Source organism: Dreissena polymorpha, chromosome 4 (assembly GCF_020536995.1).
Source record: "Dreissena polymorpha isolate Duluth1 chromosome 4, UMN_Dpol_1.0, whole genome shotgun sequence".
Taxonomy (NCBI): Eukaryota; Metazoa; Mollusca; class Bivalvia; order Myida; family Dreissenidae; genus Dreissena; species Dreissena polymorpha.
In genome coordinates, this window is record NC_068358.1 from 73,439,470 (window position 1) to 73,454,695 (window position 15,226).

Below are 15,226 nucleotides of genomic sequence, written 5' to 3' on the forward strand. Positions count from 1 at the left end.
TACACACTACAAATTGAATGATAATCAAAGTTTTTAGAAAGAATTCTTAAATCTATAAAAACGTCCCTTGTATTTATAATCTTTTCAAAATAGAGCACATTCGTGACGGCTTGGGGGTCTTCAAACCTTACTTATAGCTTTTATTGACGTCAGCTGGATATGGTTCAAAATTTGGATTGTCTAATGATGAAACACGCTGTTGCGTTGTCTGATTTAGATACATCATGTGTTGATAAGGCAGTGTATTGTTATATATCTAGCACTATAAATGATACAGATTGCACAAGTAACATTCATTTGTTGAGTTCCGTTGAGATTATTAAGATGACAAAAACGGGAAATGCGTTGTTGTTTTTTATATATTTGGGGTGTGCATGCCGTTGGTTGCAACAGAAGACTCTTGTATAAGGGAAATTGAACAGTTAATAGAGATAAGTACGTAAATATATTTATGATATTGCCACATGTTTACCGTAATTCGATATGTGAAATTTATTAAGTTTATGAATACATTATATAATTTTGCTTTACAGTTGCGAAATGCTAGATTTGTTCGAAAACAGTAGAATATTAAAAAAATACTCTCAGGAACAGGTTATAAAGGCAAAATGAAAACATTCGTTTTGGTGATAAACCTATGTGGTTCTTATATGCGTGACGAAGTAAGATTCATAAACGTTGTCTAAAATAGCATTGTGTCAATATTTAGAGTCGTATATAGCACATGTTATTTCAGTACACCTATGTGAAAATATTATGTAATATATAATTTGGAAAATAAATAGATCCAACTTATTGTCAAAGGTTTATAGGAGAAAGAATGAAACACTACTAGTTATTATTTTTTTAGTGGCGTCTCAGAGCAAATTGATAGAGGATATACAGAAACAAACAACTGACGAATTTAGAAGGCAGCAAGTGATCATTGACGATCATGCAAAGAGAGTCGATATTATCCATTCGGAATTAAATAGCCAAGGTAACAAACGCGTGAGCGTTAACAATATTTGTGGAATATGTGATGATAATTTAGATAACGAATGAATCGTCTTTTTTTACCGTATAATAGTTGATCCATGAATGTTCTTGATTGACAATTTGAATTATATTTTTATGCAACAGTACTTTAGAATACTTTGTTTAGTACTATTACCGTTTGACTATAGTGGCGATGAATTCTAAACGTGCATCATATATTGAAAAAATACCATATGTGTATGTATGTTACGAATTTATGTTGTATTTAATGTTAATTAAGATGCTGACTATATATAGTATGAGACTACAATTATTGTTCTTTGTGAAACTAATCGGTCATTGTTCAAAAAACAGTCTTTGGTAAAAATGAGTTTTCATTAGAACAAATCAGTTTTCGTTTAAAGAAGTCTTTGTTAAAAATCAAACATTGTTAATGGATAAACAAGGCTGGTTAATTTGGTCAAAACGTGTTATTACCAAACTCATGGTTATATCTATAGGCTGGAACATTTCGACAAAGCCCAAACGCCAAGAATCACCACAGCCAGTCGTTGCATTTACCACTGTCAAAACGAATAACCAGGACAATGTCGGCGTCAACCAGAATATATTGTTTGACACAATAGTATTGAACGAAGGCGGAGGTTTTCATTCACAACACGGTTTGTTCATTGCCCCAGCAAGAGGAATCTATATTTTCACAGCCACCGTTCTTCATATGCCTCAAGCCAGCATAAGCCTTCATGCTGCGATTACACACAATGGTCAAGATGTTGCTCTTTTGCACTCGTCAGCAAACGTATTTGATCAAGGAACACAAACCGTTATTCTGAAAATCGAGCCAGGAGATGAAGTTTGGGTCAGAAATGTACACTATGGAGGCGAATTTATAACTGGTGCCAAATTTTCAAGCTTTTCGGGAATTCTTATCAACCATCTATAAATGTACTTTAAATATGAATGTTACAATACCATTGTGCTAGCTGTGTATTTTTAAGAAGTTTATTGATGATATATTTTTAACATTTATATACATTAGCACCAGTGAAGCATAAATACATTCCATACTTGCATGTGCTTACCCGTATGTTTCTTTAGACTTAGTTTTTATTTTACCCTACAAATACTATCACTATGTCCCAACCTAGACCGACGAATAAAGCCGCCGTGTGTAATCACCTAAACTGTAGATAAGCATACGTGAACCGTCAAACCACCAGTTTTCTTGTCACTTTACATTCGATTAAATCGTGTACCTGATTTTGGACATTTATTTCTTTATAATGCTGAAAATAACTAAATTAATTTTAATACTATTTGCTTGTATTCAATTGAGAATCCGACGACACAAACATAATCAACATACGAGATCCTAATTGTTAAGCTACTGTATTTTTTTTTAAATTTAGTTGTAGATAGGTCATTAATATTAAATATGAACAATCGCGGACGTGCGCCTGCTGCGTCAGATTGTTTATAAAAGTACAGTTGGAATACCACTCCGCCCATTCTCGGTGGAAGTCATTAATAAAATATTGAATAAAATATGAAACATGTCCACAAAAAATCAGAATAGTTAATCGCCCGAAAGTATAGCTTCACATCAGATATCAATACAATAATCATTTATTTTAGGTTAAAAATGCGAGAAAAGTAACTTACCGAAAACTGAAGCTGGGAATAAGTTCTATATCTATATTCTTATATTTATTTTAATGGTTCTCATTTATAACTCTCTGATTATACTCCTTTATTTTATGCTTTCCGGTGGTTTATAGAGAAATATCAGTGAGTTAAAACTGATAATTTCACTGTTTCAAACAGTGAAAATTATCAGTGAAAATTATCGATAATTTTCACTGTTTACTGTGAAATGACGTCAAAATTATCCAGTTAAACTCTTTAAAAATGTATATAAACTGTGAAAAAAAGAATAAAATAAAAAGAAAATTTGTTGGATTCGGTGGATTATCGATTTTAATTCACTCGTGATCATAGAAAATCTATATTCTCACTCGTGGCTGTGCCACTCTTGAAAATATTATTTTCTATGATCACTCGTGAATTAAAATCCACCGAAGCCAACAAATATCCTCTATTCAATTGACGTTTCGGCATAATGCCTTTATCAAAACAATGGAAATTATATGTTAACTACATCTTTACGTCTTTTGACTGAAAAATTTAAATAACAAACAAAATGTTTTTAAAGGTCAAATGACGTTGTACATGATGACGTCATAAATGACGTTATATAAAATGGCGCAAAAATGTAAAAATTTGCCAAAAATGAAACGACTTTAAACACTGACATAATTTGTCTCAATCTTATAAAATTTTATGCAATCTTAGACAAAATATGTAAATGTTCAAAGTCGTTTCATTTTTGGCGAATTTTTACATTTTTTGGCGCCATTTTATATAACGTCATTTATAGAGTATAATCAGAGAGTTATAATTATTTAATATCCCTTAGGATTATTCAACGGTTCTCATTTAGTCACAATCAAAGATCAAATCCCTAATACCATTGCCTAACAAACAATAATTCCCTGATGTCAGGAAGTAATTCGTCTGTCAACACAAAAGGACATTAAACCAAGCAATCTCTAGTAACGTGTATTAAATGGTTTTGTCACGAGTCACGTGTCGTGACTTTAAGATATTGCAAATAGGGCTTGGTTTGCTACCCCACTCGTCCTGTCGCCATCAAAATGCTATTACATCGGACATTAGTAAGCTATTTATGTTGATAATTAAGCTCAATAGGTCATTGTCGACCTGAAATGGCCCACAAGTCAACCGGGGTTGACAAAAAGCCGATTTTTGTCACCCTAGGATGACTTCAAGCCGACGCTAGTCATTCCCGGGTGAAATGAAGCCGATTATAGTCACCCGGGGGTGACATGAAGCCGATTCTTGTCACCCGGGGGTGACTTCAAGCCGATTCAAGTCACCCTCGAAATCAGCATCAAGTAAAATAATACATGATTTGGTCGTTCAAAAGCGAGGTATTTGTGTAAAATTATTACAGAAACGAAATAAGAGCTTAATGCCTAAAATAAAGAAACTAAATTATTGCGGGAGTTGGAAAGGGAGGGAGACTACCGAAATCAATGGCCTCCGAGTGATTACAGACCTAGGAGGGAATTTCCTGAAAGACAAAATTCAGTTTGAAGGTTTGTGTTTGAGAATCATTAAAACGAATTTTATCATATATGTATATAAAGTATTCAAAAGCCACAATATCCAATATTAGATACCCGGATGCGGTGCCGTTTGATAAAAAAAATCAGGTGACTATAAGCCGATTCTTGTCACCCGGGGGTGATTAGAAGCCGATTCATGTCACCCTGGGTCGACATGAAGCCGATTCTATTCAACGGGGGTGATTAGCGTCGGCTTGAAGTCACCCCAGGGTTACATGAATCGGTTTCTAGTCATCCCCGGGTGACTTAAGGGCCTTTTCAGGTCGACAATGACACAATGAGCGGTAATTTATGAAAGAAAACACATTTTATTTGAAAAGATTATCATTACAAAATAGTACTAGTATATTCCAACATGATTTAACATAGAAATGTTAATAATTTTTATTCAATTTTTTATGTTGATAATCTGTTGAAAATATTTTATGATAAAACAGTATTAAAATAACCATCAAATGGATAAAATTTGTGTTTGTAGTTATAACGAATTACAGAGGAAACTAAATAAAAGAAGTACACATTGGTACTGGCTTATAAGATCTTAAATACAAAAAACAGTTTATGCCCGGCGGGATATTGTTAGGTATGTTTGTTTACAATTTATAACGTAGCTTCACGGATTAGGTAGTTTAGTGACCGATGGGATTAAACTTTATACAATTAACACAAATCATGTACACACAATTATCACCTCGGCGATCCGGGTTAAATCTCCACTCCAAGCGCATAAGAGGTTTGTTGGTTGTGTTCTAACGACTTAAGCTTCTAAACTCGTTGAAAGATTGTAACAAAACACTACACAAACTATCATTATGCGACCATATGTTATAGGTGTTCAAATCGTTCTGTTGTATTGCATATTTAAGTCACCGGAGCTAGTATAAATGAAAAAAAAAATCAATTAACATAGCTCCAAAATCACACGGAAGAGGCCTTTAATAGTTGGCGTGTAACTTCATCTCTTGTTCAAATAATACCAAAAGGTAACAAGAGTGCAAAACTGTCACATAATACGCCCGTTTGAAGGTTTTGGACAACATGCTTAATGCTTGATAAGCACTAAGTGACCTCGTGACCTTGTTTTTGACCCGACATGACCCTTATTTGAACTTGACTTAGATATCATTAAGACACAACTTCTTACCACATTAAGTGAAGATCGGAAGAAAACTACTTCAGTTAGAGATCGGACACCATGATTAATCCTTGAAATGCACTAAGTGACACCGTGACATAGTTTTTGATCCGGCATGACCCATATTCGAACTTGACCTAGATATTGTCTAGATACAACTTCTGACCAAATTTGGTGAAGATCGGATGAAAACTACTTCAATAAGAGAGCGGACACCATGCACAATGCTAGAAATGCCCTAAGTGACCTCGTGACCTAGTGTTTGATCCGGCATAAATCATATTTGAACTTGACCTAGATATCATTAAGACACAACTTCTGACTAAATTTGGTGAAGATCGGATTAAAACTACTTCAATTAGAGAGCGGACACCATGCACAATGCTTGAAATGCCCTAAGTTACCTCTAGACCTAGTGTTTGAACCGGCATGACACATATTTGAGCTTGACCTAGATATCATTAAGACACAACTTCTGAACAAATTTGGTGAAGATCGGATGAAAATTACTTCCATTAAAGAGCGGACACCGTGCTAAATCCTTGAAATGCACTTAGTGAACCCCTGACCTTGTTTTTGACCCGGCATTACCGATATTCGAACTTGACCTAGATATTGTCTAGATACAATTTCTGACTAAGTTTGGTGAAGATCGGTTAAAAACTATTGAATTAGAGAGCGGAGACTGGTATGGACGCCTCCCCCCGCCGCCCGCTTCCCGCATCCCGCGTGATGCCAACCAATCACCTTTTTTGAAGAAAACAGATGGAAATAAGGAAGGGTGACAGGCTGTCAACATTATTCGATTTAGCTATTGGGGTTAAATGTAAATGCTGCTTTTTAAAACAAGTCATTGTCGTATTTGCCCATCGATAGCTAAACTGCGAAGATATAATACACTTACCCAGTTCCAAACTTGACATAGATTTGATAAAGACATGCATTGCAGTAATTTTAATTAATACAGTAAGGTTTCTGGATCGTTCTTGCCTAAGTACACGGGCCTCCGTGTGTGTCAAAGTTTAAAGTTAAACCATTCCGTATCAAGTAAGATACGGCAAATGTTAGTTTTTGAGCAATTGGATACTTTAGGGCAATTTAAACCAAGGTTCAAGGTAAAGGTCAAACCAGTTCCAAACTTGACATAAATTTGATAAAAAGACAAGCATTGCAGCAATTTCTAATAAGTACAGTTAGGTTTCTGGATCGTTCTTGCCTAAGTACACGGGCCGTGTGTGTCAAAGTATAAAGTAAATCCATTAAGTATCAAGTATGATACGGCAAATGCTAGTTTTTTGAGCAATTGGATACTAAAGGTCAACGTCAACCAGGTAAAAAAAGTCAACAGAAAGATCTTGTCCAAAGGGGTGTTCTGTCCAAGAATTAAGTAAATCCATTAAATAATAGGGAAAAAGGTATCACCAAACATGTTACTTGAACCCACCACCCCGAGTTTATCAGTCTCGTGCTCTGCCGACTGAGCTAGACTGGCGGACAAAAAGGTCTTCGAATTTTGTATTATCTAAAAACAATCAAACAATTTCCGAAAGCTTTGACATCTTCTAATTGTCAATTTTTGCAACGGAAAATACCGATGAACTTCGTCACAGTGTTTTTGTGGCGCAATATTACTTATACCTTGCGATCGGAGCTATTTTGTTTGCGAATGCAGAATCCGGATGCAAAGTGGTTAAAGGCAGTAGCGGACTTTTTTCTTCGGTATACGTTTATTATGTTACCTAAAAATAACTAAAATAATATGTTTTAAGATTCACCTTAAATGTGTTAATATTGTCAGATTTACGAATATACGATATTACATCGTTCCACAACTTTTGACCAATAATAGAGAAACTTCTGTCACAAAATGCCTTTCGTTTGATGAACGGGACTACATAACACCCATCCAGTCTGTCAGCGGACCTCATGCCTGTGCGACTGGGTGCTTACGGTGTCAGGAGTTATTTTAAGTACCCTGGTTCTCTTGAAGTATGGCAATTATACATATAACACGAAATTTTGAAGTTAATTATGTATATAATCGGTAGCCAGTGCAAGTCGAATAACGCCTTTTTGGAACTGTCGAATTCCCCCCGTTGTAGGACCATCTTTGCACACATATTTTGAATACGTTGTAACTTTGTAAGTTCATGATCATACCATATAGAATAGTGTTGCAGTAGTCCAACTGCGAAATGACAAGTGAAAGAACTAAGATTTCAGCACCTTGCTTGGTTAGATATTAACGAATGCGTTTTATGCGAAAAAAGTTTATCAAGACGGTTTTACATTTGCGTGTAACATTTTCATTAAAATTGAGTGTTTCATCTAAGAATGCACCTAAGTATCTCATACAATAAACTTTTTTTACCGTGCCATCAGCAAAATCTATGGTTTGTATTGCACATTTGTTTAACTGCTTTCTGCTTCCAAACATTATAAACTCGGTTTTAGACGTATTCATTTTAATCTGTTTTTGTTTATCCAGTACTAAATCACTGTTTTCGAGATTTTGACTTCTCGGATCGCATTATTTTCATTGGAACTAGAAGGGCGAAAACTAGCGATGTTATCGTCTGCGAATCCATTCAAAGCTATGGACGGGCAGATAACATCGAACAATGTGCCGGCGTAAGCGAGGAACATCCATGGGCAAAGACAACTTCCTTGAGGAACACTACAATCGAGAGCGCGGCATGACGACAACGTACCGTTGGTGCTCACTCACCGTATGATCGAGATGATTGGTATTTGGAATGTATATTATAATGGTGGTATTCTTCAAGTTTGTTCAAATCATGCCCTTGAGGTCGATGTTGGCCACGCCCAAGAGTCACTATATATGAATAGACTTTTATAGTAAACAACTCGTCTGAAACCAGCAGGGTCAGATATTCAATATTTTATAGTAAAAACACTCGTCTCTTCTCAAACTCAAATGCCTAAAGGTATTCTATTTTGCTTGTAACATCATTAAGTGGTCCTTTGCTAGATATGTTCAAATCAAACTTATAGACGACAAAAATGCCATGCCAAAGTGTGCAAGTCATTGATTAAGACGTGTATAGTAAATATTGGTACACGTAACCAATCTCTAATACCGCACTGATCAAATGTTTTATAGTTGGTGTGTAACATTGTATATTTTTCCTCTTCTAAGTTTGTTTAAATCATCCCCCTTGGATAAAAACTTACCATGCGACAGAGGTCACACCCTTAATTTAGACTTTTATCGTAAATACTTTACAAAAAATATAAGTCTCTGGGACCACATGTGTTAAAAATGTAATATTTTGTGGGCAACATGGTATGTGAGTCCTTTACGACCTTAATTCAAATCATGCCTACTATGCCAAACTCCCCCCCCCCCCACTATAAGGTTTGTTTTTATGCAATAATTGTGCGACTAAGAGTCCGATTGTTAGAAGAACGGCGTTATATTGAACCAACACATTTACACTTATGGATGACAAATTTAGAATGACAAAACAAGCTCATTTTAATTTAGTCAACCAATAATCTTTTTTTCTGGTTTATCAAAATTTCAAATTGTTATGGCAAGTTTTACAAAGCGTGAAATCATTTGCATTTTAAGACTAAAGTTTGTTATATGTTTACACCCGCCTACATTACAATTCCAACTACTGTACATGTTTAGTTATCCTTTAAAGACAGTCTTCCGTACGTGTTCATTGTAAGTTTAATATAAAAATCTGAATGAATTGTTCAGAATAATATTTGCATGAATTCTAAAACTTTTTTTTCCTACTGGTTTCATAAACAACAAATAATGTTTGTGCATTGATATGCCTATAACAATTACAGCTATACGTTACAGAATACGAACAAATAATTATTGGGTTGACACTGTTGACTCAGAATAATGCTTTTTGAGGCGCGATGAAGTAAACGAACTTGATTAGTCTTTTACTAAATGCAACATTAAAATATAGCGATAGTGATTCTTTAAAAACATTCGATAGATAAATTGTTATTTACATCAGCTATTCTTTTATTTAAGGAAAGTTATTTATAGCCAATAAAATAACAAAGTAAAACAACATATGCAATACGACATCGTTAGTACAACTGATTACATGAAGGGTTAACGATTTAGGACGGTCCATGCAAAGTACTTTGATTTTCATTAGGTCGAAAGTCACGCCGACCCTCACACTGAGCCCATTATTTATTACAAACCCGCACGCGTACATTAATGTAAGTAAAATATCAGTGTGATTCAAATTAAACGGCAATCAAACAGACAAAGAGGTTAATATATGTTATTCTTTTGTTTGTTTGTCAAGTGACCGGTTGCATACAAATACGGGATTTAACATACAACACAACCAAATCGTATGTGCTTGATTCGCAACCACCAATTCGAAAAAAACATGCTGTCATTCCATGTTATGAATCCAACATAGGTCTATATAATTGAATTGATTTCTTTGATTTGATTTCTGACGTATTTTATATTTTGGTCTCATTAACCTTTTTAAACTGTGCAAGAAAACCTTCGTCTATTGTCATTTATTGTTGAATATACAATTTAAAAAGCTTTATCAGAGCTACATTTCATAACAATTTTAAATGTTGCATTCGTTAGTAAATGAACAAAGGGTTTTGTTTTTGTGGCTCTTGATATAAAAAAACAACAACAATAAATGTACTACTCCTGAAAGTCGTGAAAGAAAAACATTGTTCCTTTTGGGAAAGTGAAAGAATATTGTCAGTGCCTACATATTGACATTTAGCCGATCTAATTGACATAATGGTGATTTAGTCTTTAATAATAATGATATTTACATTGGAGTCAATAAAGGACACATTCACGAACGGATCGTAACTGCTCCTATGGTGATATGAAATTTCACGTGCACTAATAACGGAGATATTTATTTCTGAACTTATGACCTTACGTTTCTTTATAATGAAGCCTAGTTGTTTTATTCAAACCTATCTGATACTTTACAAACAATTTAGTAAGAATATAAACATAAGATTATTAAACTTTTCCCCTCGAATTAAAGACTTTGTTTTCAAGGACAGTCAGTGATCATGTTGATGTTACAGCTGTTTTAATTTTTAAGCTGGTATGGAACCAGTGTGGCCATACCACGTGGTTTGTGACGTCATTTTGGCTAGCACGCTAAGTAGAAATTTGTCAACATTGGCCCCGCTTAGAAATTTCAAATCCACGTAAGTATCTTATTATTTACTCTTTTTTGACGAAATAAAGCGCAGGCTAAGGGAAAAGTTGAGCACTATTCCCGGTTATATAAATATTTGTCACCAGATGAGTAGTTTAGTCTATCATTCGAGGCAAATTCCTAGTTTTTACGTTACAATGCACGCAAGCACGACAAGCACATTTGAAATCGTCTAAAATATCTGTTTTATATTCCTTTTTGCAGTGAACCAATATGTGCGGACGTGATTAATTCCATATAAAATGTGTTTTGTCCGAAAAAATTACCTGAAAACACCACTTAATGACATTTCTAATGTACATCAACACTTTGGCTAACACGACAAGCAACGAAATTCAAGGCAAGCACGGCAAGTCGATATTCGGCTAGAACGACTAGTTGTTATTAATTATGTTTCTGAAGCGATGTTATTGTTGTGGTAATACACACAAATTTAATTAGAATTTCAAAACATTTTCTTGGTCCGGCACAGTAAACACAAAAATATAATGTCGGACAATAATTGCGATGCTGTCTTGCACAAGTGCTATAAACAAATTTGAAACTTTCACCGAGAACAATCCTCGGAATGTAACAGAGATACTATATGTCTCAAAAAAGTTCCAACTAAATGTGGCGAATGTCTGACACACCCTTTTGGAGTCAGGTTTCAATTATTTTTTTTGATTTCGATGAACAGTCCACAATAACTCAACTATCGTTAAAACGAACTGATGCTCATTGTGTCATTTTCGACCTAAAATGGCCCACAAGTCATCCGGGGGTGACTAGAAGCCGATTCATGTCACACTATGATGACTTTTGTCAACCGGGGTGACTAGACGCCGATTCATGTCACCCTGGAGTGACATGAAGCCGATTATAGTCACCCGGTGATGACTAGCGTCGGCTTGAAGTCACCCAAGGGTGACATGAATAGGCATTTAGTCACCCCGGCCGACTTGTGGGCCATTTCAGGTCGACACTAAGCCGATCTTATTGATATAAAATGCAACATTTGACGCAACATATCAACACATGTTCCTTTGATCGTTTTATCCTTAAGTGACAGATGCTGACGTATGTTAGCACTTGTATTTTTGGTAGGATTACATAAGTAATATTTGATTAGAAGCATAGTGATGTACGTTTTGATAAAGCAATACCCAATGCACACATAGATTAATAACAAGTGATATATCGATCTGAGTTGCAGTTAGCTTGGCTTTCGATTAATCATACTGTAGGTTATGTCCATGTTCTTTCCAACTTTTAAGGCCATTGCAAGGATTAAACTATACTGTTGTTAACAATGTTTTAAATTGTTGTAAAATGTAGATTTAGTAATGCGCCGTTGTCTTGTAATTATTTATGGCTAAGTAGATGAGATATTTGAAACGGTAACACACATGACAAATACATTATATGATTATAATACTCTAATGGTGACAGCACGGTGAATACATAATAACAAATGCATAATTATTTATTTCAATTAACATATTTGATGTTTTTAGATACACATGATGACGACCGAAGAGCGATATATTTGTGCCATATGCGCCAGAGGGGTACAAGCACAGGCGCTATTTGGTTTACAATGAAAGAACACACGCTGGGATGTTACCCTTTAACTGTTGCGGCGTTGGGTTTTCATCAAGACGACAATTACAAAGACACAGGTCATTATCATATAGCGCTTTTAGTCAGTAGAAAAATCACAGTCGGCTGTCTTATTTTACTTGCGATTCTAAACATTTCGAATTGTGTACATTGCAGTTTCACTACATAAACATTATCTTTAGAAAGCTGTGATAAACAGTCTTAACAAAAACGCGTTATAGATGTATAAGATACACATTTCCCAAATCATTAACTGGTTAATTATTGTAAATAAGTAGCAAAGAGTGTACGTGTAGGATACATGTGCTTATTATGCTTATGAATGCTTACAGGTGCAATGTACACGGTGACGGAAAAACTATCTTTGCCTTTATTGTGGAAAAGAATTCGCAACGAAGGTAGATTTAGATGGCCCGAGAACAGCGCACTCGAGAGATCGAGTGCCAGATATGCAACCACAAGGCCACAACACGGGCTCATCTCCGAGAACATCTCAAAACACACAGCGAGGAAAAAACACACGTTTGCCATGTGTGCAAAGCCGCCTATAAACACATAAGTTCACTGTATAGGCACTTTGGGCAAAAGCACAAATGACGTGTATACAGTGGTTTTACTTGTTTGTGATTTACCCGTGATTTATTTGTGATTTACCCGTGATTGAATTGTTGCGATAAAAGCATAATCATCAGATCTCAAGCATAATTAACATTTGAACCGTATCTGTTTATACCACGATGTTTACTTGTTGCGGTTTTTTTTACTTTTTATTGTACTTTTTATTGTTTTTTTATGTTTTGTTAATGCTACTGTTATATTATAGCAGTTGTGATTTGTATTGTGATTAAAATGTAATTTTATAATTGTGATTAATGCTTTATAATCAGATCTCAAGCATAATTTATATGTGAATCGTATCTGTTTATACCACGATGTTAACTTGTTGCGTTTCTTTTCTTTTTATTGTATTTTATTATTTTGTTAACGCTACTGTTATATTATAGCAATTGTGATTTATATTGTCATTTGCATGTGATTCAATGATGCCATTTAACATTGTTTCATTAATTAAAATTATTAATAAAACATACACTGCGTTGTGTTAATTTCTGAAACAAAATCTTGAACAATCTTCGTTGTTTGTTAACTGCATTGAGCAAATCAAACGTAAAAAGCAAAGACAACTGAACATTTGTGTCATATTATACTTTGCTTTTATCCAAAATTTCTCAATTATCTATGTGACACACAATGCTTAATGCCGAAATATAAAATGGAGTATTAAATTAGGGCAGTTTAAATATTGTACAGTTTTGGGCAAAAATAGAGTTATTAAAACAACGTTTGAATCAATGCTGTTCAAAGCTTCAATCAATTATTTGCAACCAATTATGATCGGATTCACAAAGGCGAAAATAAACACATACCATTAGCATTTATTTGAGTGAGATAAATATTCAGCACAATTGTGTCGTGTACTGAGAAAACTGGGCATAATGCATGTGCGTAAAGTGTCGTTCCAGATTTGCCTATGAAGTCATCACAGGCTTATAAGGGACGACATTTTCCGCGTAAAGTGTCGTCCCAGATTTGCCTGTGCAGTCAGCACAGGCTAATCAGGGACGACACTTTCCGCCTAAACCAGATTTTCGCTAAGAAGAGACATTATTTAAACGAAAAATTCCATAAAAGCAGAAAATGTCGTCCCTTATTAGTCTGTGCGAACTGCACAGGCTAATCTGGGATGACAAATTTGCGCACAAGCATTATGCCTAGTTTTCTCACAACACGACACAATTAACTTAAATACGGGAAAAAAATAACACACTATGCACATGAATAATTATTTATATCTCGCTCAAGTCAAGCTACTAAAACACGGAATTCTTCAGAAAGGCGGTTTCTTATCCAATTTCTTCTATGTCTAGTCCAATTCTGTACGTAGGCAATAACTTGCTTTCGTTTCTCCTCGCACAGTCCCACCGTACACCTAAAGTTTCCCTGGCAACGGCATTTCGACTCGAGTCCATTTTGGCCTCTTTTGCCTTCGGTTTCACGCGCAGTCTCCCCGGGTTGTCAAACTCGTGGTCACTAATATTGAAATAAATACAAATAAATACATTACTTCAGTTGAAATAACATGTGTTTTTTTCTTTTAAATTTTACTTAAAATATTCCGAATGGACATATTACATGTATTACCATAATACAGTTTGTGCACGACTAAAAAAGCTTTACGGACAAACAAAATTACCGAATATCGGAATAGCTCTTGATGTTTGGTTCATCTTCACCTTTGCCATCGACGTTATATTGACCAACGAGTTTGTACACATTCTTTTTCGAGGTTGTATAGAAGAAGTGCCTGAAAGTTTTAACAATAGTTTGGGTTGGAATCTAAATGCATCGGAGGTCAATTTACTGCATAATATGAAATAAACACGACTTATAAGCCTGTTATCCGCGAGTGACTATATGAAAATGGAATTATAACATTTTTAATAGTTTTATTTTTTATGAAACAATAACATCGCTTCAGAAACATAATTAATAACAACTAGTCGTTCTAGCCGAATATCGACTTGCCGTGCTTGCCTTGAATTTCGTTGCTTGTCGTGTTAGCCAAAGTGTTGATGTACATTAGAAATGTCATTAAGTGGTGTTTTCAGGTAATTTTTTCGGACAAAACACATTTTATATGGAATTAATCACGTCCGCACATATTGGTTCACTGCAAAAAGGAATATAAAACAGAAATTTTGGACGATTTCAAATGTGCTTGTCGTGCTTGCGTGCATTGTAACGTAAAAACTAGGAATTTGCCTCGAATGATAGACTAAACTACTCATCTGGTGACAAATATTTATATAACCGGGAATAGTGCTCAACTTTTTCCTTAGCCTGCGCTTTATTTCGTCAAAAAGAGTAAATAATAAGATACGTACGTGGATTTGAAATTTCTAAGCGGGGCCAATGTTGACAAATTTCTACTTAGCGTGCTAGCCAAAATGACGTCACAAACCACGTGGTATGGCCACACTGGGAACGTGGCTTTGTCACAATTTGTAATATTTCTAACAAACTCTTTT

At 35.0% G+C, this 15,226-nt stretch overlaps 2 protein-coding genes and 1 long non-coding RNA gene across 3 annotated transcripts in view; 2 read left to right on the forward strand and 1 right to left on the reverse strand.

Moving 5' to 3' along the window:
- The first annotated feature begins 267 nt into the window (after positions 1-267).
- Positions 268-2,049, forward strand: LOC127877839 (cerebellin-3-like). Its single transcript, XM_052424117.1, has 3 exons — positions 268-435; positions 851-979; positions 1,479-2,049. Exons 1-3 carry the CDS (start codon positions 375-377, stop codon positions 1,919-1,921), a joined length of 633 nt encoding a protein of 210 aa, XP_052280077.1. The 5' UTR covers positions 268-374; the 3' UTR covers positions 1,922-2,049.
- Positions 2,050-10,426: 8,377 nt separating this feature from the next.
- On the forward strand, positions 10,427-12,884 carry LOC127879454 (uncharacterized). Its single transcript, XR_008049102.1, has 3 exons — positions 10,427-10,524; positions 12,032-12,196; positions 12,470-12,884. It is a non-coding gene; the product is annotated as an uncharacterized LOC127879454 (long non-coding RNA).
- Positions 12,885-13,886: 1,002 nt separating this feature from the next.
- LOC127878511 (uncharacterized) overlaps positions 13,887-15,226 on the reverse strand; it is a 2,166-nt gene continuing 826 nt past the window's right edge. Inside the window, exons 2-4 of the mRNA XM_052425042.1 lie at positions 15,083-15,188; positions 14,392-14,502; positions 13,887-14,228 (exon numbers count right to left, since the gene is read on the reverse strand). Of these exons, the coding sequence (XP_052281002.1) occupies positions 14,042-14,228; positions 14,392-14,502; positions 15,083-15,188 (404 nt within the window). The 3' untranslated portion in view covers positions 13,887-14,041. The remainder of the gene's footprint in view (positions 14,229-14,391; positions 14,503-15,082; positions 15,189-15,226) is intronic.